Source organism: Hippocampus bargibanti, linkage group LG20 (assembly GCF_051943395.1).
Source record: "Hippocampus bargibanti isolate YZ-2025 linkage group LG20, ASM5194339v1, whole genome shotgun sequence".
Taxonomy (NCBI): domain Eukaryota; kingdom Metazoa; phylum Chordata; class Actinopteri; order Syngnathiformes; family Syngnathidae; genus Hippocampus; species Hippocampus bargibanti.
Window position 1 is genome coordinate 1,967,633 of NC_142753.1, and position 21,630 is coordinate 1,989,262.

Here is a 21,630-nt window from a genome sequence, read left to right on the forward strand (position 1 = left end):
CCTGCCTCGCAAAGACTTGTTCTTCCCTTTTATGTCTGTGACGTTATTTGGACACAACGACGAATGTTTTTCATGACATCATGAGCCTTTGGTTTACTGTATTCTTTTTTTTATTCATAAACTTGTTCCTGCTTTTCTCTTTGCCTTTCGCACATATAATTGTTCCACAAATGTTGCACCGTTTAGCTGTAATTGGTGTTTGTGATGACGGAGAAAAGGATTCTTCAACATGTCTCCAACATGTCCTGAATTTTAACTTAAAACGTGCCAATATAAATTTGTTTGTCTGATTTCAAACAATACTTTACAATCAAAACAATGAAATGTAAAAAAAAAATCAGGATTTTTTTTTGTGCAAACAGTAAGATAACAAAGGGAAATAGAAAAGAATGTGAAACAAGTAAACTGGTTACTACAAAAATGAACAGCTGTTGTCCCAAAGTGATGCCTAGAATAAAAATAAATTTATAGCGAGCATACAAAAAAAAAAACATAAAGACACAAAACTGGCAGATACAGCAAGCGCCGATTCTCTTAAGACGTTTTTGTTTTTTAAATATGGTTCTAGTAACGTCGTCTCTTAAAGGACAACCGACGTCACTTTTTTGTTTCTTAACTGACATCAGAAAAACGTTTTATAACATCTAAAATACCCAAAACACGCAGTATGATATTTTTATTCAAATGCAAAACACCAATAAAAATGACTTCAAGTGTCCAAATTCTGCAAAAAAATTGAACTGCGAATTGGGCATTTTCAGAAAGTCCCGCCCCCAGTTCGTGACGTCACGCCAAGACGTCTTGCATTGCTTGTGAATCAAAACAATGGCTTCAGATTCGGAGAATATGCTTTCTTGTTACACATCCAGTTATGAATATGATTCAAATAGTTCTGAAGAGGAAAGCATACAAGTTTGCAATCAATTAGATAATTTTTTCTGTGTCATTTTGAGGCAAACGGGCAGGAGGAATATCGCACCCAAAAATGGCGACCAGCTCCCGCGAGGAATGAATCAGCTCATTTCCACAGGCTGATAAATTCCTTCCACGGAGCTCAGACGCCCTCTTCTGGCAGCTTTTGGGTGCAACATCAAGGTTTTCAGCCAAACAGTACAGCAAAATACATTGACGTGATGGACTGCTACAATGTGTCTTTTTGACAGTCAGGGGGAGGGTCCTTTCGTGACGTCACGTACGGACTCGTAAACCAACTCAAAAACAAGACTTCCTGAATATTCAGCGCGAGTCTTAAAACGTAAAATATAGCGATATGCGGTGGAATCTTTGTAAAATACGCTCAGTAGAAGTCATTTGAAGCCATTTTACAAATTATAGACACAAGTTGTCCGGAGACGTCGGTTGTCCTTTAAGGTGCAATAGTATTTCACTCAATGACTTGGAAATTCAGTGCAATCGTGCGTCCATATTTTTCCCCAACGTGGCTTAAGGCATTCAAGTTTTTTTTTATGTTCACATCCGTCCATGGACTCATTCTGATTGATTTGAGCCGTGCATAGAAAAGAATTGGATTGAACGCGCAGCTTTTTCAGCAGCATAGGGGGAAGAGACAATTTACAAATTCGAGGCCAAGTGCTTTGGTGCAAAAACAACACATTGTTATGGTCAAATAGAAGCGCCAGAGCCGCGGCTGTGTCATTGCAGGCAGATTTTGGAAAGACTCAAATAACAACTCCTGATGCTGACCCCCCGGGCGGGATTCCACCTTTTTAGTCCGGCGGGCACGTTGCGTGATCATCGCACACGTTGGCAGCCGTGACGTCAGCAGCGGAAGACATCAACTTGTCCCGTGTCAGCGTGCAGCCGTTGGAAGAAATTTGCAGTTGTTGCGGCGGGCTGCCAAATGTGCGCTCGGCCACTTCAAAGACCGCCGCAAGTCCCGCGTCCTCGGGAGCTTCCCACTTCCGCGGCGTTCCGGCGACGCTTGCGCACAGTGCGCACGGCGTCACCGTAGGACGGCTTTCCATCTTTTTCTTGGATGGCTCCGTTTTGTCGTGGTCCCAATCCGACCACATCAACTTCCGCTTCTACAATTCAAAACGGGTCTTGTTGGAAGCCGTGTTCAAAGTTGACTCCTTAACAAGTCAACATTGAGCAACAATTTTTGGCCATTGGCACGATAAGAATGACGGCGCTCACCTTGACTGGCATGCTGAGCTGATTTTGTCGCCAGGGAGTCATCCGTTTGGGGGGGAAGCTTTGGGCTAACGTGACCGCGGGACCAGGTGCCACCTGAGGGAACCAGAGTTTCAGCATCCCCTCAATTTGCAACAAGTTACGCAGATATCGCTCCCTGGAAGCAAAAAGATACAAAGAATGAATCGGGAAGGAAGAAAAACGCATGAATGGCACCACTATGGCAGACGACCTCATCAAATGCGTCGTTGGGCTTCCTTACCCCATTTGGGGCCTCTGCAGAATTCCCACAATCCTCTGCAGCCTGTCCATGGCGACACTCTGCTGGAAACTGGTTAAACCTGGGGGGGGGAGAATGCCCGTCAAGTTTCGGCCGAAGTTGTGATATAATATAATGTATTATAATGTTTACTATCTATTAGCTAGCTAACTGGCTATCTAGCTAGCTCAAAAGACGAGCCCTCGCCGCCGTACGGACGTTTACGTGATGTTCTACGAATGAACGCCTGGTCAAGTCAACCCGATTTCGCGCAAGGAGTGATTGGGACGCCGGTGCAAGCGCATACCTTTGTTAAAGCGGCCAGTTTGAAGGCCGTGAAGAAGTTCCCTCAGAGGACAGATGAAGCTGTGCAAATCTGTGCACTAAAAAAAATACAAATACAGAAATACAGGCCATCAAACACCAATCACATTTTTCCCCCAAAAAAAGATTTGTGAATTTGAAAAAGGACTAACTTTCTGGGTGAACGCGAGGTCTCCCGCCGAAGGTGAGGAAGAAGCGGCATCGGGAGCGGCGGCAGAAAGGTGATACTTGGCTCTCCGGCCAACGTGAACCTTGCGGCGGGCTCGCTTGGACCTTGCATACATCTTATCCAAGCGACTTGGGAAGCATCCCTCGTAGTCCTCGTCTCCTTCCGACAAAATGTGGCCCTCATCCTCGGTCAACTGGCTCTCACCGAGGATGTAGCGCAGGGTGGACGGAGGCAGGTTGTAAGGTGGCCACTGAGAACACGGGCCCAACGGATTCATGTCTGGACGCAAAAAAAAGGAGCAAATGTCAGCATTTTTTTTTTATTTTTTGGGGTGGGTACAATGTTTGCCAGAATAAAATATTGATATTTTCCTTTGTCGTGCCTCGATGGCCACCTGCCAGATATTTTTTGGGCACTGCACTGATCGTGATTGGCCATTTTTCAAGGGCATCAGACACAACGTTAACTCCAACAAGTTTGTTTTTCGATTGAGCGTCGAAGAATAAAATCATTCTCGATATGGATCGAAATTGAACTTTTTTTTCCCCGTTATGTAATTCAAAACTATTTACAACGAAGTGAGGGAGGATTCCAAAACGTTCTGACAAGATTCGTTGGAAAGAAAAGGGTCACTAGCAAGTGCAGACTATCCAGAAAAGCCAACGTCAGGTGATTTTAGCAACAACGCTATGCTGATAGTTTTGCCTCCCAAAATGACACAGTCGCGTGATTATTTCGCAGAGTCTTACACGGAAGAAGGAAGCTGCGTTTGAATGCGTCAATCAACTTGAACTTCGGATCGTTCACATCGGAGTCTTACCTTGTAACCGCACAATTGTATTTGTGGAAATGTGGACAGGGGATGACAAGAATGAAAATCCAGGAAAGGCTCGCCAAATACAATCAAGCGGCTTGTGTAGAAAACGACGCGAATTGAAACTATCGAAGAGTCTCAGAGGCGTCTTGTTGGTTTAATGGCGGGTTGCAGCGACTACGTGACTGTGAAGCAAACACGCCAACATGCTCAAGTACAACTCGAGCAAGAGGGAAAACACGTGCGACGAGTGTACACCACTCGGATTGGCTGACCGATTCCTGGCCGCGTGCTGATTGGATGGGAGGCGTGGCCTATCGGGAGGCTTCCTCCAGCGGATTGGTTGCGGCTCCTACCCGTGCACGTGTCGCGAGTGTGGACTCTTACGAGGCGACCGTCACGAGGCAGCAAGCCTGCGTCTGCTCACAAAAAAAAACACGAAAAAAAAAAAGAAATAAGATAACTTGCGAGATTTGCGTTGTATTATTTTATGATGTTAGGATGACTTCAAGATGGGACAGCAAGACTTGCTGCCATTTGAGTTGTTTGTGCTTTTACTTTATAACTTTGCCGCAGTAAATTGGGACTTTCTCCATTGTGAGAAAATTGAAAGGTTTTCTTATTCTTTGTATGACAATGAAGTACACACAATGCTTGTTTGGTGCAAATGCTTTATATCCACAACAGATTCGACAGGATTCACAACATTTGCAAAAGAATCTGTTTTCCAAGGACAGAAATGTTGATGGTGGTGGGGGGGGGGGGGAGTAGGCGGGACACATTTCCTTATGATGCAACGTATCCCATTCTTTTCATCTCGTCATATTGGGCCGAGTTGCACATCGTTTTATCAGTCGCCTTTTCACTAAGAACCAACCCACGGATCCGTTCTGCTTGTCCTGGAGATGAAGGCAATTTTGCGGGCCATTTCCGTGTTATAGATACGCTTGCAGTTCTCGTAGTTCTTTCGTTGACGCTCTCTGCAGGGCTTCTCATAGTAGCGCTTGCGCTTCACAGTCTCAATGATCCCATCTTGGGTGAGGACCCTGGAATGCAGTACAGGCATCCAGACTCTCAATAACAGAGGGCAACGAGAACTACAATGATCACAATTTCATTTTGTCACAACTTGCATGAATTTAAAATGTTGGAAACATTTCGTGGATTTCTGGTGTGTGTAAATGATTAAATTGGAGTTATTAACGCTTTGCACATCGTCGGAAGGTGATTTGTGTCTTTGTATCCTTTGACTGGCATTTTTTACGGGGCACAGCTGACACATTCAAGATGTCGGACGTGCTTACGTATGCCACCAATAGGCTGACCCACTCGAAACGGAGTCAAGATTGCGCAGGCTCAGTTGCCCGACATTGAGCGGAAAGCTACTCTAGCTCCCGTTAGCTCGACACCACTGATTAACCGCTCGATGGGAACTTTAGGCGACAGAAATATTAAAATATGATCACGGTTACCTGTTGAGATGTTTGTACGCCGCATCCACTTTGCCATCTTGAACCATTACCGTCCGGGCAACGAACCGAAGATGCCTGGCCATGACGAATCCCAAACGCAACAAGAATGATAGCCGTGTAGAAACACGGTGGCGTTTTATCTCACGTTCCCGCTTCTTCAACAGATCACTTCGATGAAAACGACACTCGAAATTTTTGTTTAAAAACGAAGTAGTGTACTTTCAGAATGTAAGAAATGTTGACTTCATCAAGTTCAATTTATTTTGGTGCAGGTTTTCCGCCTGTCCCTCCACACCGTTGCCGTTTCACGCACGTCAAAATCAGGCTTCTTCGAGCGGAGCGCTTTAGGCGTCGTCCTTCGGCGGCGCGTTTTCGCCACCTTGTGGTCGCCACGATCAATTCTGACGGGGACAATTTCCGGCTTCTGATACAGCACAGTACAGTACAATATGGTCATTATTTTCCGGGGGAAAACTATTTACATTCACCGTTCATAGGTGAAACATGTTCATTTTTTTCTTTTACAAATTTGAGACCAAGAAAAGACATTTATTAAAAACAGAAACAAATCGATAACATTTCGAGACACAAGTATCAATTTTTTTAAAGATTGTGTACAAAATGATCCGGCTAGTGATGGCCAAGCGGGCATGTCGCAACTAATTGACATATTGAGTCAGGCATGTCTTACCCTCCATGGCAGGGAATGCGTAGAACCGCACTGCTCTAAGTACTCCACCGACGCTAGTTGGGGCCGGTGACTTGACCATATCCATTAAATTTGAAACATTTTAATGGGACTGATATTTCAAATCATATACTGTCATTGATATTATAGAATAAACTGACATCTTAATGAGTGTAAAATACATGTTCCTTGCCACTTACAAGGTGCAGTAAAATGCTACACAAATAGGAATGTTGACAGCTTAGATTTTTTTTTCTTGACAAGAATGACATTTGGAGACTTGGCTTCATCCAATTTACAAACGAAAGGATATGAAAAAGTGGAATTTAAATCCGAGTGCGAGCGCGTTGCGCCATCGCGTGTCTGAACACCCGCGAGCAGTAGCTTATAGCAGAGCGACCTTTCAAAGACTGGTGGCGAAGCAATTCAGCAAATGTCGGAAAACACACCACAGCAAGTGCAAAGTAAACAAGAAGAAGTGAACGGGGGCTCAAAACATTGAAAACACATTAAGAGGGCAACTCCACATATAAAGTAGCTACTGTACGACCAATCAAAGCAAGCGTGAAGGGAACCGGAAGTGGACAACCCCGAGAAAATTTCACATCAACATGTGGCTTCAATTAAATACAAACAAACACGGCTTCGGCCCCACACGATTGGTCGCCGAGCCATTGGGGTTGTAAGAAAAGCGCTAGAAAAATAAAGTTCCGTCATCGCAAAGATTAAAAGACCAAATGCCCCTTTTGGAAAAATTGTGCTTTTTGTTCCTCATAAAAGGTGCGGCGTCTGGGTGGGATCAGATGAGGGGGGGGGGGGTGAATTTTCTCCCGGCGGGAGTCGGTAAAATGTAGAGAGAGAGAGAGAGAGAGAGCGAGAGGTCACTTGGTGCGAGGCTCTCAATTCCAAGGCAAATGCGGGACAAGGGTGGGTGTTTACGAGCCGGTCTCACTCGGGGGAAATCTCCGTTTCTTGATGGACAACCACTTTGGTGACCGACATGTCCGGGTGTTGTTCTTTGGCTTCTTTGATGGCCCGAGCCAAAGCCTGAAGGCAGGAAACAACGAGCGGCGGAAGCTCCATCAACGACCTCCGACGCGCTATCCAGCGCGCAATTGCCAAGGTCATGTGAACAAAGCACCCCTTCCTTACCTTGTCATGATCGATTTCGGTGTCTCCGGTAATGACGATCCTCTTCTCGATGCGGGTTTCGGAGATGCCCCCCTTCACCGTCTGCGAGAAGACACCACAGAGGCCGGTCCAAAAATTTCCCACACACAAAAATTCCCCCCCATTTCATTTAATAAATCAGATTTTTTACATATAGATGGGTGGGCCACATTGTAGTTACGGTTTCCTCATGGGGGCCATTATGAATTAGCTATCTAGCTAGCTATCTGTTAGCTATCTATTAGCTATCTAGCTTTCTATCCGAGTTACTAAGCTATCTATTAGCTGTCTCTTCGCTAGCTAGCTTTCTATCTGAGTTACAACCGGGTTGAGTGAAGGCCTAGCTAGCTATCTGTTAGCTATCTAGCTTTCAATCTGAGTTACTTCCGGGTTAAGTGAAGGCCTAGCTAGCTATATGTTAGCTATCTATTAGCTAGCTAGCTTTCTATGTGAGTTACTTAGCGATACATTAGCTGTCTCTTAGCAAGCTAGCTTTCGATCTGAGTTATTTCCGGGTTGAGTGAAGGCCGAGCTAGCTACTTATTATCTAGCTAGTTTTCTATCAGAGTTAATTCCGGGTTGAGTGAAGGCCTAGCTAGCTATATTTTAGCTCTCTATTAGCCAGCTAGCTTTCTATCCGAGTTACTTATGCTCACCCACAGAAGAAATATCCTGTGACTGTAAAGTGTCCTTGAGAGTTTTGAAAGGCGCTTCTAAATGAAATGTATTATTATTATTATTAGCTATCTATTAGCTGTCTCTTATCAAGCTAGATTTCTATCTGAGTTACTTCCGGGTTGAGTGAAGGCCGGGCTAGCTATCTGTTAGCTAGCTAGCCTTCTATCCGAGTTACTTCCGGGTTGAGTGAAGGCCTAGCTAGCTATCTGTTAGCTATCTATTAGCTAGCTAGCTTTCTATCTGAGTTACTTAGGTATCTATTAGCTGTGTCTTCACGAGCTAGCTTTCTATCTGAGTTACTTCCGGGTTGAGTGAAGGCCTAGCTAGCTATCTGTTTTCTAGCTAGCTTTCTATCCGAGTAATTTCCAGGTTGAGTGAAGGCCTAGCTAGCTATCTGTTAGCTAGCTAGCTTTCTATCTGAGTTACTTCTGGGTTGAGTGAAGGCCTAGCTAGCCTTCTGTTTTCTAGCTAGCTTTCTATCTGAGAAATTTCCGGGTTGAGTGAAGGCTTAGCTAGCTGTATGTTGGCTATCTATTAGCTGTATGTTGGCTATCTATTAGCTAGCTTTCTATCCGAGTTACTTAGCTATCTATTAGCTGTCTCTTAGCAATCTAGCTTTTTATCTGAGTTACTTCCGGGTGAGTGAACGCCGGAGTGTGGCTGACGCTGCTCATCCACAGAAAAACGTATCCTGTGATTGTAAAGTGACATTGAGAGTTTTGAAAGGCGCTTAGAAATCAAATGGATTATTATTATTAATATCAAAGCTATTTTTGGCCGCGGGTGGGCCACATTGTCGTTGCGGTTCCCTCTTGGGGGCCTTTATGAATTTGGGGAAACCATGAGAAGGTTTCATCTTGTCATCTAGAGCGCACAACAAACAAGTGAACAAGTCATTTTTAAATGTTGTCGGCCGAGGCGGACCTTGGTGATCTGGGTGGTGGTGGTGGTGCTGATGGTCTCAGACGTGATGGTCTGGGCGCTGAGGAGCACGCCCGACTCCCTTTCCGCAAAAGGGTCCAGCGGCTGTGTGTGGGGGGGGGGGGGGGGGGGGGGGAAATGAAATCATGACCTTTACATCCCAAAAGACGACAAAGTGCATTCCTCTTCTACCTGGGCCGACTCGTAAGTGATGGTTTTGGTCTCGGTGTGAACCAAAGGGATGTCCTTGAGGGCCACGCTGCCTCGAAGGGAGTTGGTGACATCGGAGATGGTGATGGTTTGGGTCTTGAGCACCGGAGACTGAAAAAAAAAAAGAAAGCAAACACATCCCCACAGTTGAGCGAGACACAACAGACATTTGCAGCCATATTGCGCAATCTTTTGGGGATCTGATGGAGAGGGATCCGGGCGGCCGACTCACGGCTGCCGGCGGCGGCGGCTGCCCGTTGACGCTAGCCGCGCGGTAAGGCGAATTGCAGGAGAGACGCTTGTCCCACTCGCTGGGCTGAGGCTCCGGCAGCGACTCCATGAAAGTCCTCTTCAGCTCGCTGATGCTGCTGTGGTGACGCATGATCTCTGTCTGTGTCTTGTCCATGTCCTTCAAGGAGGGAAACAGAGACAAAATGGGGGACGGAAAGGGGTGGGGTGGGGAGGCATGGAAAAAGTCGTCAACCTCAATGGGAAAAAATCTAGCTGGCTGTCTGTCTAGCTAGTTATCTGTTGGCTAACGATTGCCTAGCTAGCAAGTTTTCTATCTATTTTAGTTACTTCCGGGTTGAGTGAACGCTGGCGCGTGTGGCTGCCGCGGCTCACCCGCAGAAAAACGTATCCTGTGACTGTAAAGTGACCTTGAGAGATTTGAAAGGCGCTTATAAATGAAATTTATTATTATTAAAAATCAAATGCTAGTATGCCAAATAAACATCAAGGTGCACACCAGGACGTGAGACCAAATGACTCAGGGACTTTGTGTCGATGACTTTTAGTGTATCGTATTTGCTTTGATTAGTAATGTGAGTTTTGAGTATATGAGCTATTTAGCTCGCTATTAGCTAGCTACCTAGCTAGCTATTTTCTATATATTCGCTATCTCGCTGGCTATATATTAGCCATCTAGCTAGCTATTAGCTATATATCTGGCTAGCTATATAGCTATTAGCTATATATTAGCTAGCTTTCTATCTATTTGAGTTACTTCCGCGTTTTTCTGTGGCTGCCGCTGCTCACCCACAGAAAAATTTATCCTGTGACTGTAAAGTGACTCTGCAGAGTTTTGAAAGGCGCTTAGAAATGAAATGATTATTATTATTATTACTATGACTGATCATGGGGGGGGGGGGGCAAAGGACATGACCATGGTCCGCATGATGGGGGGGGGGGGGGGGGGGGGGGGTTACAGTGTAGCGTCCCTGGAGGAAGATTTTGGTCATCCAGCATTTTGAAAGCATTCTGCACTTTAAAACGGGTTTAAGATGCTAACGTAGCATGCTAAACCGCCCTCCCCAATCAAGATGGGAAAGGAGACACGTATGAGACGGACGATGGCAAAAGAGAAGTCGAGTTACTTGCATCAGAGTCAGAGAGGAAAATGGTGCATGCCAAGCCTTTGGGGTCAAGCTAGAAAACGATGACGACCGTAAAAAAAGACACAAAAAAAGAGTCATAGAAAAAGAAATAAAAGAAGATGAAGCAGGCAAAAGTTCAACATTCAAGAAAATGAAGACCATACCAACCTCCAACATTAAATTGCTATGTCTGACATAAATGGTTTCCCCCTCAAGTTTCTTAGCCCGTTTCTGTAAGGAGGGGGGGTCGGGGGGGGGGGGGGCACAAGAACACGTGGTTGCTCTTCACTTTGCACTCATTCGCAACTAAAAACTTTTTGGCGCTCGCCTTCTGACAGAATCCAAAGGCAGCCAAGGCAAAAACAAAGGTAACAAAAATGGCGGCAAGATCAACACTAACAGGGCGCACATGCAAAATGGGCGGGGGGGTTGTGCGGTCATCAAATGCATTTCAATGCTTGCGCATTGCGTTGAGGCGACGGTGAGGAAACGTGGGCCATCTTTTCACATCCAAAATGAGATGGAAAACATAAAACATGAAATGAAATCAAATGAAAAAAGATTGTGAGGAAAAAGCAGCCAAAAAGCCATTTGAGAGGACACCAAAGGAAAATGGCGCAAGTGAGCCAACCTTCCTCGCCCGCGTGGTCTCCGTCTTGGTTTTGTCCTGAGGACGCGGCTGCTCTCGCGTCCGAGAGGGACAGAGGACAAAAAAAAGCGTTAGGATCTGAAGCCCAAAGGCAACTTTTTCCAAAACCGATCTGAAAGCGGGACGCTACGTGGCCCACATCTGGTCACGCGGCGCAAAAAGAGACAAACCTGGATCTTTTTCTCCCGTTCTCCATCGGCGGCGGCGGCGGAGGGCGAGCGTCTGCGTTCCCTCCCGGCGGGCGTCTGGACGCACGGACGCGGCTCGCGGACGTCAGGGTTGCAAAGGGGGCGCAAAGGCAAACTTTTCAGTGCTACCTTCGATTCCGGCGCGGACTCAACCTTGGGGCTGGGGGTTCGGGCCGAGCGGCTTTTGCGGGCGTGGCCCTTGGACTCCGCCTTCCTGTCGGCGACGCCGCGGAATTTTCCCGCCCGGCGCTCGGGCGGGCGGAGGCCGGGCAGTAGCGGCGACGGCGGCGCCTTGTCTCCAGGCGACAGCGGCGAGGCGACGGGTGCGCTCACAGGGCGGCTTGATCTGTTGTCCGAGGTGGACGCCATGGCTTGGGGGGGGGGCGACAGGGCGACGTTGGCGACGTTGGCGATCTGGGTGCCGAAACGAGGGCAGCGGTTCGGCGTCCTACCTCCATCCACGCTGCGCGAGTTCCTCTTACTGGAGGTGCGCTGGAAGAGGGGCGCCGGCCTGTCAATCAACGAGCTGGCCTGCTTGGTCTGAGCTTGAGTTCGCCCGCTGTAGCGGAATTTGGAGCCAAGGGGCAGAAACTTCTTGGGCGTGGACACCATCTCGCTGGACGTCAGCCTGGGTGGGCAAACAGGGTGTGACGGGGGTGGCCCGCGGCGACCCGAGGAAGCGTACCTGAAGAAGGTGTGATGCTCCACGCAGACTTTCCACAGTTTCTTGGCCGCCTTGTAGTGGTCCAGCTTGAAGCCGATGGCGCTCTCGTACTGCTCCACCTGTTCGAGGGACCCACGGATGAAAAAAAAAAAAAAAAAAAAATGGCGGAAGCCCCGCGGCGTTGGATTTGGGCGAGGGCCTACCTCGGAGGGGCGGATCTTGATGAAGAAGCTGCTGCGCTTGTAGGACACTTTGAGGACTTTGGGCCAGGGGAAGCGGTTGATCCGCAGTTTGTCTTTGTAAACCATCAAGCCGTTGGAGCAAACGCCCAGCATGATGCCCACGCCGTCCAGATCCTGACGCCCCCCACCCAAAAAAAAAACAAAAAGACAAAAACGTCTTACCGGTTCGTCCATTTGTACGCGGCACAGCGCACCAAATGGCCCCCCCGCCTCCCTGAACTCATTCACTGCCATTCGTGAATGTATTTAGGGATTGAAAATATGACGTAGAGCGCCCTTCCTGAATTTGTTCTGGTTTTGTTTTTTTTCATGCTTGGGTGTCGATAAAGCGCTGGCGATGGCCTCTGGTGATGTTTTTTTTTCTTGTCCACAAGCGGGCATCATTTGCCTTTTGTCCATGTTAGTGCTTTGTTACAGTTTCAGCTGTTGTTAAAGCGCTGCATAAAATAATATGTATATACAGTGATACCTTGGTTTACGAATCCCTTGGCTTACAAACTTTTCGGTTTACGAACGTGACAGTTCACAATTTTACCTTGGCATACGAACTTTACCTTGGCATACGAACTTTTTTCATACACAGAGCTGCCTCAATGAGTGATGTGTCGTTCGCGAACGAGCCCGTTCTTCTAACAACAAAATGGCAGCCGACTGTTTTTGTCCTCTATTCCCCGCCCCCAGTGTGATTGGTCAAGAATGCAGCAGTAAGGGGGGGGGGTGCTTTAAACATTAAAGAGACAGGCAGACGACAGTGAGAGAGTTTCAACTTTGATAGTTCAAAGGCAGAGTGTAGACTGGAAGGTTAAATATTCCATCAATCAGGCTCCACAAACAACCCGCACAAGCCATCTGTACACTTGATGTAAAAAGCTCTCAAGCCAGCTAAACAGAACACAATTGATGAGGAACTAGATAAAATTATCACAGCGAAAGCACCTACAAGGGATCATTCCTCAAGATGGTGAAAGAAGCCTATGTTCCTCATCAAGTGTTTCATGCTGATGAAACCGGCCACTCCATTCCATCAAGCCATCACAAAGGTAAATAAAACAACTTAAATTAAGTTTGTAAGCCAAGGTATCACTGTATTGCATTGTATTTTGGAAAGCTGCCCTCATTGCGCCTTTTCGGCAGCATGAATATGCCAGTACTGTTTTTGAATGGGAGGAATGTTGGAGCCATTCGACTGCCATCGCTGGACACCAAAGGGGCCATTGTGCTTATTTGAGCCTGTAATGGACAGCATCTTCACAGCCCCGCTTTGTTTAGCGGAAAGGTCAGTGCTGTTGGACAGTCTGCGGCTGGATGGCTGCATGGCTTGAGGAACCCGCGATAAGAAGAAAGGAGCGTCAGCGCAGAGCGCCGATGCGTATGTGGAACTGTCGCGGCTTGGAATTGAAGCAGATTTATGTGGAACAGGAGATGTGAGACAATCTCTTTTCGTCAATGGATGCTACAGCTGCGTGTTTGCTTTCAACATTTAGCTTATAGTCGACGTGCACGTTCCACCATGATGTCCCTGATCCACTGGTGGAAAGACGCTTTGATCCTCTCCTCTTTCATCTAGAACTGCGTCATGTCATCACAAAGAGGGTACAGCAAGTCCTGAAGAATGAATGTCTCTCTGTGTCTTTGTTTTGTCATATTGTCTCTATGCTGTCATATTATTTGTTATTTAGTTTTTTTTTGTTCTTTTGACTTCAAGACGGCGCCGCGAGAGTGGCTGCCTTTCCAGCAGCTCATGTATTTCGTTTTTCTACTTTCATTCCTTTCATGACTTTGCTGCTGTGAAATGTAAATTTCTCCACTGTGAGACTAATAAAGGCAAATCCAATCCAATCCAATCCAATCCAATCCAATCCAATCCAATTTCAAGCTCTTATAACTCCAGACCCATATCATTTAGGAATTAAATCTTTTTTTCTGATGAAAGAAGAGAGTCTAAGGTTTCTGACGCTGCATTAAAGGACAACCGACGGCTCTGGATAAGTTGTGTCCATAATTTGTAAAATGGCTTCAAATGACTTCTGAGCATATTTTACAAATATTCCACCGCATATAGCTATATTTTACGTTTTAAGACTTGCGCTGAATATTCAGAAAGTCTTGTTTTTGAGTTGGTGACGAGTCCGTACGTGACGTCACGAAAGGACCGCCCCCTGACCGAAAAAAAGACACATTGTAGCAGTCCTTCCATCACGTCAATGTATTTTGCTGTACATGTTTGGTCTGAGAACCTTGTTGCACCCAAAGGCCGCCGAAGAGGGCGTCCAAGCTCCATGTAAGGAATTTATCAGCCTGTGGAAACGGATGTGGCAACAGGAGGTCGCCATTTTGTGCCTCTTTTTCGGTGAGACATTTCCCCTCAATGTTGCCTCAAAATGGCATGGAATAAATTCTTTAATCGATTGCAAACATGTATGCTTTCCTCTTCAGAACTATTTGAATCTTATTCATAACTGGATGTGTAACAAGAAAGCATATTCTCCAAATCTGAAGCCATTGTTTTGATTCTCCAGCAATGCAAGATATCTTGGCGCGACGTCACAAACTGGGGGCGGGACTTTCTGAAAATGCCTAATTCGCAGCTCAATTTTTTGCAGCTTTTGGACACTTTAAGTCATTTTTATTGGTGTTTTGCATTTGAATAAAAATATCAAACTGCATGTTTTGGGCATTTTAGATGCTATAAAACGTTTTTCTGATGTCAGTTAAGAAACAAAAAAGTGACGTCTGTTGTCCTTTAAATGTTGATGTCGTCCCAAAAGTCAATATTCTGTGCGTCCTGGAATTGGAGTGACAATGACAAAAACCCTGTCACTGCAGTGGACACATTTTGGCACAGCGTCTTGCCAGGCAATGAGTTCAAAAGCAGCAATTTGCTTTGACGAGAAAAAAAAATGTTTTTTTTTCACCTTGGCCTGGTGTAGATCAACTCCATACATGGACAGCTTCTTTGCATTCTCCAGGAACATCATGTCCGCCTGAGCCGGACTCATCGACCTGCAGAAAAAATGCCAAGTCACACCTCAAGCGCTCCAAAAACCCGCCAAATGGCTCCTCAGGGCAGGGGTGTCAAAGTCATTTTTTTGCCGCGGGCCACATTGTAGTTATGGTTTCCTCTCGAGGGCCGTTATGAATTTGGGGAACCCATTAGAATGTTTAAATCCCTTCAAATATTACATATAGAGCACACAGCAAATTAATGAATAACTACTTTTCAAATCTGAAGTCAAGAATAATGACTTTTATTGTGGTTGACATCCAAAAATATGAAATTTTGGCTCAGATTTTAGCAATCATCATGGAATTGAACACGTTTGATTTGCTTTCGCGGGCCGAAAAAATGATGTGGCAGGCCGGATTTGGCCCGCGGGCCTTGACTTTGACACCTGTGCCTAAGGGTGTTCTTCGGGATGCATTTTTCGGGGTGAAACACAAGCCCCCAAATCAGGACCTGTAGGTGCGGTGAAGCTCCATCATCTTCTCCTCCAGCTTCTTGCTGTGGCCGTCGGTCATCTTCATGTCTTTGGCGTATTGCGGGCCGTGGACCTCGGGGTCGTACTCGCCCAGTTCCGACTGCAGCGCGTACGAGCCCAACAGGGCCAGCGTGACGAAAGAGCACGGCAGGCGCCCGTGCAGGATGTCCTTGCGCAGTTGCAGGCACAGGTAGTACCTGTGAGGAGACGCCGGTCAAGCGCGCGTCCGTAACATCGCAAAACCCCGTCGGCCACCGGACCTGGTGATGTCTTCGGATAAGTGAGCCGGATCCGGAGGGTAGAATTTCACATTAAAGGTGAAGTCGTAGCGGGAACCTGGAGAGCGAGCCACGTCATCACTTCCGCCCGAGTCGAAGCGGTTCGGGGCCAACGGGAGCTTACCTTGCACCTGCCGGCGGATCTCCTTGGCCAGGTCCATCCAAGTCTGGAAAGGAATCCGCAAGTAAGCCCGAGCGGCACGCGGCTTTCGAGGCGGCTCACCTTGATTTTGGGCGTCTCCCAGATGAGCAGCCCATAATAGTCCCTCTCCAGCAGATTGAGGTGGTCACATACTCTTGAGAACAGCTCCTGGCCTTTGGCGTGTTTCTGAGCCAAAAAAACAACAACAAGCCTCAAGACCGCGTCGGGGACGACGGCGCGTCGACGTCTCGGGGGAAGAGCGTCCTGGAGCGCACACGCAAGCCACAGATGTTTTGCCTCAAAATCGCTTCCGTCCACAAGGAGCCTGCTTGCCCAGCCTTTTAACTCATTCACTGCAACAAAAAAAAGTGTGTCCACTCCAGTGCCAGGGTTTTTGTCATTGTCACTTGAATTCCAGGACCACAGAATATTGAGTTTTAGGACCACATAAACATTCAATGCGGCGTAAGAAACCTTACACTCTCTTCTTTCATCAGAGAAAACAGTTAATTCCTAAGTTACGTGGGTCTGGAGTGAGAAATGAGCTTGAAATGGGGGCGGCTGTAGAAAATATAAACGCAATACATACTTGTTGATGTATATAGCGCTTGAACGACAGCTGAAACTGGAACAAAGCGCAAACATGGAAAAAAGGCAAATGCTGCCCCCTTGCGGAAAGGAAAAACATTGCGAGAGGTCTGACCAGAGCTTTATCGGCACCCAAAGAAGAAAAAAAAAAAACTTGAACAAATTCGGGAATGGCGCTCGATGTCATACTTTCAATTCCCGAATCAATTTGTGAATGGCAGTGAAGGAGTTAAAGGACAACCGAGGTCTCCGGATAAGTTGTGTCCATAATTTGTAAAATGGCTTCACATGACTTCTACTGGGCGTATTTTAATAAGATTCCACCGCATATAGCTATATTTTAAGACTGGTGCTGAACATTTAGGAAGTCTTGTTTTTGAGTTGGTGACGAGTACGTATGTGACGTCAGAAAAGGACCGCCTCCTCACCGTAAAAAAAAGACGCATTGTAGCGTCTTTCCATCACCTCAATGTATTTTGCTGTACTGTTTTTTTTAAACCATGTCTTACACCCAAAAGCCGCCAGCAGAGGGAGGCAAACTCCATGGAAAGAATGTATCAGAGCTGTGGAAACGAGCTGATTCATTCCTCACCAGAGCTGGTCTCATTTTTCTGCCTCTTTTTGAGACATCCTCGCCACGCCCATTTGCCTCAAAATGGCCCAAATACATTCCTTAATCGATTGCAAACATGTATGCTTTGCTCTTCAGAGCTATTTGAATCATATTCATAAGTGGATGTGTAACAAGAAAGCATATTCTCCGAATCTGAAGCCATTGTTTTGATTCACCAGCAATGCAAGACGTCTTGTCGTGACGTCACGAAAGGGGGGCGGGACTTTCTGAAAATGCCCAATTCGCAGTTTAATTTTTTTTGCAGATTTTGGACACTTTAAGTCATTTTTATTGGTGTTTTGCATTTGACTAAAAATATCATACTGCGTGTTTTGGCTATTTTAGATGCGATAAAACGTTTTTCTGGTGTCGGTTAAAAAACAAAAAAGTGACGTCGGTAGTTTTTCGGCAGGAATCGCTCCACATTGCGCACCCCCCACACACACCCTCCGTTTTTTGTTCGAGGCAGATGCCCCAAAGTGTGATGCTGTGGTTTCTTACCTCCAACTCACACTCGTACAGGGTGTCGTCCAGGAGGGTGACTTTGATCTGCACGCTTTTGGGGTGACGTGGAGCTTTGGGAATTTGGGACTCCTCCTCCTCCTCGGTGATCTTTTCTTCCTTGTCACCGTTCTTGTTAGCTTGGGAAGAGGCCTCCTTTGCATCCTCCCTCGTCTCCTCCTCTTCTTTCTGCGTCAGAGCCATTTGCGAGCTCTCCGTGTTGACCTCTTGGCCTTTTGCGGCCCCCTCTGCTTCTTTCTTCTCCACGTGGGCGACCTGAAGAAGACAATTTCTTTTTTTTTTTTAATAATCAAAATCTACATTTGTTTTCTGTACTTCGAGATCGATTGTATTGGAGTTGCTGCTTGTGGAATTTGCACGATGGAAGCGGCCGCCTGACCTGGGCCTCGGCGCTGCTGAGCGAGTGCCGGTCATGGGCCAGCTCGCCCTCCATCTTCAGCTCGGGTTCGGGGTCGGCGATGGGCGCTTTGGCCTCTCGTTGGCCCTTCCCGCCGTCCTGGTCCTCCTCGTCACGCCCGTCGCCGCCGTCGCACTGCGAGCGCCTCTTGAGGAAGGACGAGAAGAGGCGGGAGAGGCCGCGGCCGGCCGAGTGGCGGTGGTCAGCGCGCAGGTGTTCCTCTTGGGGGGACGGCGGCTTGGCATCCTGGCCCGTCTCTTCCTGAGGTCTCGGCTTTTTCTGGTGACTCTCGGCTTCGTCCGTTGTCATGGTGACCACTGCGGGAAGCACAGCCACGCAACAGTCAACTGTTTTGCTTTGGCATTTGGACGACGAAAATGACTCGGGGAGTCAAAATTCCCAAAAAAATCAGACGCTAGATTGAGCGGACGGCAGGCGCAACGAACCGTCCGTGTCACGGGACGGTGTCGAGGACGATTCAGGGTTGCCCAAAGATTCAAGTGTTTTGGCTGCCACATTTATCCTCACAATGATTCCAAACGCAATCGTGCACGTTCAGTCCAGGCAAGTGTAGCGATATTTCTGCCCGCTCCACTCGCAATGGGAGCTTAAAAACAGAAAGCGGCTTTCAAATTAATCGGGCCCGGCGTGGGATTAAAGGACGCCGTGCGCTGACATGGAGGGCCCCCCCACTCGCTGGGAAGAAAATCCAGAAACTAGCTTGACCCACATCGAATGCAAAGCGGAAAATATTTTTTTTTAAAGCACGAGGGAAAATGCGGATGTAAAAGTGTCGTGGCTTGGAATTGAAGCGGATTGACGTGGGATGTGAGACAATCTCTTTTGGTCAATCAATGCATGCTATATACAGCTTGGTGTTTGCTTTCAACATTTAGCTTGTCGCAGACATGCACATCCCACCATGACGTCCCTGATCCACTGGTCAAAAGGACGCTTTGATCCTCTCGTCATACGACAAAGAGGGTGCAGAAAGTGCTTAACATTGAATGACTTTTGTGTCATATTATTTGTTATTTAGTTTTCCTTGTTGTTGTTTTGACTTCAAAATGGCCGCAAGAGCGGCTGCCTTTACAGCAGCTCATGTATTTTGTTTTTCTATTTTTTTCCTTTCCTCACTTTGCTGCTGTGAAATATCAATTTCTCCACTGCAAGACTAATAAAGGCTTATCCAACCCAATCCAATCCAAAAAAGAGAAAATTGTGGAGAAAAATCACAATGCTGGCAGGGCAGGGTGGGGGGGGGGATCGATAGGCATTCCAATTTTGCACAAAGAACAGAAAAAAAGTCCAACTTGCATAAATCACAACAAACACCAGGAAGCGTCGCCTTTTCAAGATTTTCCATCTTCATCCCAGGCGAAAAAATCTCACATTTTCTGATCGAAAACTGATCTGGTGGAGAACGGAGATGTCGGACCGCCACCTACTCATCTCTAATCGCTCAGGAAGACGTTTGTAAGGACAACATCTGGCAATGTGTCAGCGTACAGTCACTTTGCTGGCGGCCTCAACACATTCCAGATTATCATCATCATCATCATCGTCGTCGTCGTCGTCGTCACCCATGATGCCACAACGGCAAGACTCTTCCCAGAAAAGGCCACCACTGCACTTGGAGTCTATCATGATGTCGAATTGGACCATCGATGTGCCGGCGAGCCAATCAAACACAACTTTTTGGGGTGCCCCTTATCACACCCAAATGTTGAAATTGTTGAGGCGACCAAGGAAACTTTGTCCACTCCAGTGAGTGACGATGGCGACGCTTCTGGAAGCTCAAAACGACACACGGCGGGTGCCTTCACGCCCAAACATGAAAATTCAGTCGAGGATTCAACAGGACGTTTGGAACTCACATGCAAAATGAAATGAAATGTAAATTTCTCCACCGCGAGATAATAAAGGCTAATCCAATCCAATACAATTCAAAAATCAATGGATACAATCCCAAAATCACAAGAAGAAAAATCGAATCATAGCCAACAGACTCGAAATAGTGTCCCTTTTAAATGTTGGGGACGGTAAACCTTAAAACGGAATGACGGCGTGAAAAAAGGAAAGGATTCAAGGATGGAAGGGAGCGTTTGATGAATCACATCTGCTCATGTGCGCACGGAGAGTCGCATCGCCCAAGAGAGGCTCTCCGAAGGGTCGAAACGAAGAAATAACCGATACACTCTCTTTTTCTCTTACCCCCGTAAAATAAAACTGCTCGCTTCAGATCGGAAACAATAAAAAAGGGGGTGCGTTGGGCGCACCTGTCTGCAAATGGCGCTGAATGCGAATAAATATGTCAACAGACTCTGAGCGTTTGGCTCGCGGAGATGTCGGAAAACACTCACCCGCTCGGCACGGCGCATCCGGCAGCAAAGAACGTCGGCGTGTTAATTCCAGTGGGCTCTTACAAGTTCCCAATGTCTTGTTTTTAGTGAATTTTTAGCCAAGTTGTGATTCATGAGCGTTCGTTCATCAAGCAGCTTGCAATGTGTCGAGGTACCAGAGGCATCAGTATTTCGCCCTTCTCTTTGTCTTCAAGGCAGGGGAGGCGCTCCCACGCCGTCGCCACGCTGCCTCGATTTCATCGCTTGAAGCACAAGTGAAACCTGTTGTATGATGTTCTCGCATAACCTGCAAGACCTTATTTGGGGATAATTGATATATCGACTTGAGGTAGAGAAGGGGCGCCGAGGAGGGGTGGGCTGCTCTGAAATGAATCAGTATTGGCGGATGCAGCAAATAGCAACAATCGAGTGAGAAGCACGCACCAATTGCCCTCCTTTGTGTTCTGGTTCTTCATCACCAGTCACCAAGGATACTGATGATCCTCAAGTCGTCAAAAAAAAATCAACACATCCATTTTCACTCACTGTTTGGAATTGCGTTATGCAAGAGGGAAAGACTCTAATCATTTTAATAAATTCATGGGGAGGGCTCGGGTGGGGTAGTCAATTGGATCCCAGGGAAGCTGCGTGAGGCTGAGCGGAGCATCCTAGCTGTGATTGTCATCAGGCCGCCTGGGTTACATAACCTAATATGGCCGCACTGCGTGGTCGCCCAATGAGAGCGCATGTATTTCTGATCCAAAAACATCAACGCTCTCTGCATTTGCATCCAAGCCTAACAAAGCAATCGGTTCTCGGATGAGACCAAGCGAGCACATGATTGGCAGAACTAAGCCGGTTGGAGCGCTTTTGTCTCGGGGATGCCACTTTGGAGAAGCATCAGCCAGACCCGACGGTGACACGGCTCCCCTCCCAAACCCCAGCGGAGCACAAAGGGCCTCCCTTTGCCTCCCACATTCGCCACGCGGTGGAGAACAGCCTCCCCTCCCCCCACGGCGTGAGGAGCAGGTGTCGAGCGGGACCGTCTGCCGAGGTCGAGTGACGGTGCGGAGCGCCGCAGCTCCTCACGCCATGGGGAGAAGATGGGAGGCCGCCACCCTCTCCCCATTTCAATCTTGCTCTCAAACAGAGAATGCTTCGTGGTTGTCAACATTTCAGGACTATAAACATGATTCGTTTCCCGGTTAAACTGCTTGCGTTTGTTTTCACGTTTTTAAAACACACGCCTGAGGTCAACTATACATTTCAAAGTACATCCACGCAACTTTTA

General features: G+C 47.1%; 3 protein-coding genes across 5 annotated transcripts; all 3 read right to left on the reverse strand.

Annotated features, from left to right (window-relative positions):
• Positions 1-324: 324 nt before the first annotated feature.
• Positions 325-4,018, reverse strand: LOC148882657 (uncharacterized). The gene is made up of 6 exons (XM_089022943.1): positions 3,727-4,018; positions 2,890-3,185; positions 2,721-2,796; positions 2,417-2,495; positions 2,158-2,311; positions 325-2,045 (listed from the first exon to the last, which is right to left on the reverse strand). Exons 2-6 carry the CDS (start codon positions 3,181-3,183, stop codon positions 1,728-1,730), a joined length of 921 nt encoding a protein of 306 aa, XP_088879069.1. The 5' UTR covers positions 3,184-3,185; positions 3,727-4,018; the 3' UTR covers positions 325-1,727.
• Positions 4,019-4,361: 343 nt separating this feature from the next.
• On the reverse strand, positions 4,362-5,477 carry mrps21 (mitochondrial ribosomal protein S21). The gene is made up of 2 exons (XM_089022949.1): positions 5,193-5,477; positions 4,362-4,766 (listed from the first exon to the last, which is right to left on the reverse strand). The coding sequence occupies exons 1-2, from the start codon at positions 5,273-5,275 to the stop codon at positions 4,586-4,588; spliced, it is 264 nt and encodes an 87-aa protein (XP_088879075.1). The 5' UTR covers positions 5,276-5,477; the 3' UTR covers positions 4,362-4,585.
• epb41a (erythrocyte membrane protein band 4.1a) lies at positions 5,431-20,813 on the reverse strand. 3 transcript variants are annotated; one of them, XM_089022940.1, is made up of 19 exons: positions 20,361-20,802; positions 17,980-18,314; positions 17,580-17,855; positions 15,959-16,063; positions 15,860-15,902; positions 15,718-15,793; positions 15,436-15,654; positions 14,894-14,981; positions 11,940-12,092; positions 11,525-11,855; positions 11,055-11,443; positions 10,867-10,914; positions 10,404-10,466; positions 10,240-10,287; positions 9,092-9,268; positions 8,842-8,970; positions 8,653-8,754; positions 7,033-7,113; positions 5,431-6,927 (listed from the first exon to the last, which is right to left on the reverse strand). In XM_089022940.1, exons 2-19 carry the CDS (start codon positions 18,304-18,306, stop codon positions 6,829-6,831), a joined length of 2,754 nt encoding a protein of 917 aa, XP_088879066.1. In that variant the 5' UTR covers positions 18,307-18,314; positions 20,361-20,802; the 3' UTR covers positions 5,431-6,828. The 3 variants fall into 3 exon arrangements, with proteins under 3 accessions (XP_088879066.1, XP_088879067.1, XP_088879068.1); XM_089022941.1 differs by lacking the exon at positions 10,240-10,287 and having other exon boundaries at positions 20,361-20,800; XM_089022942.1 differs by lacking the exons at positions 5,431-6,927; positions 7,033-7,113; positions 8,653-8,754 and having other exon boundaries at positions 10,236-10,287; positions 20,361-20,813.
• Between the last annotated feature and the right edge of the window lie 817 nt (positions 20,814-21,630).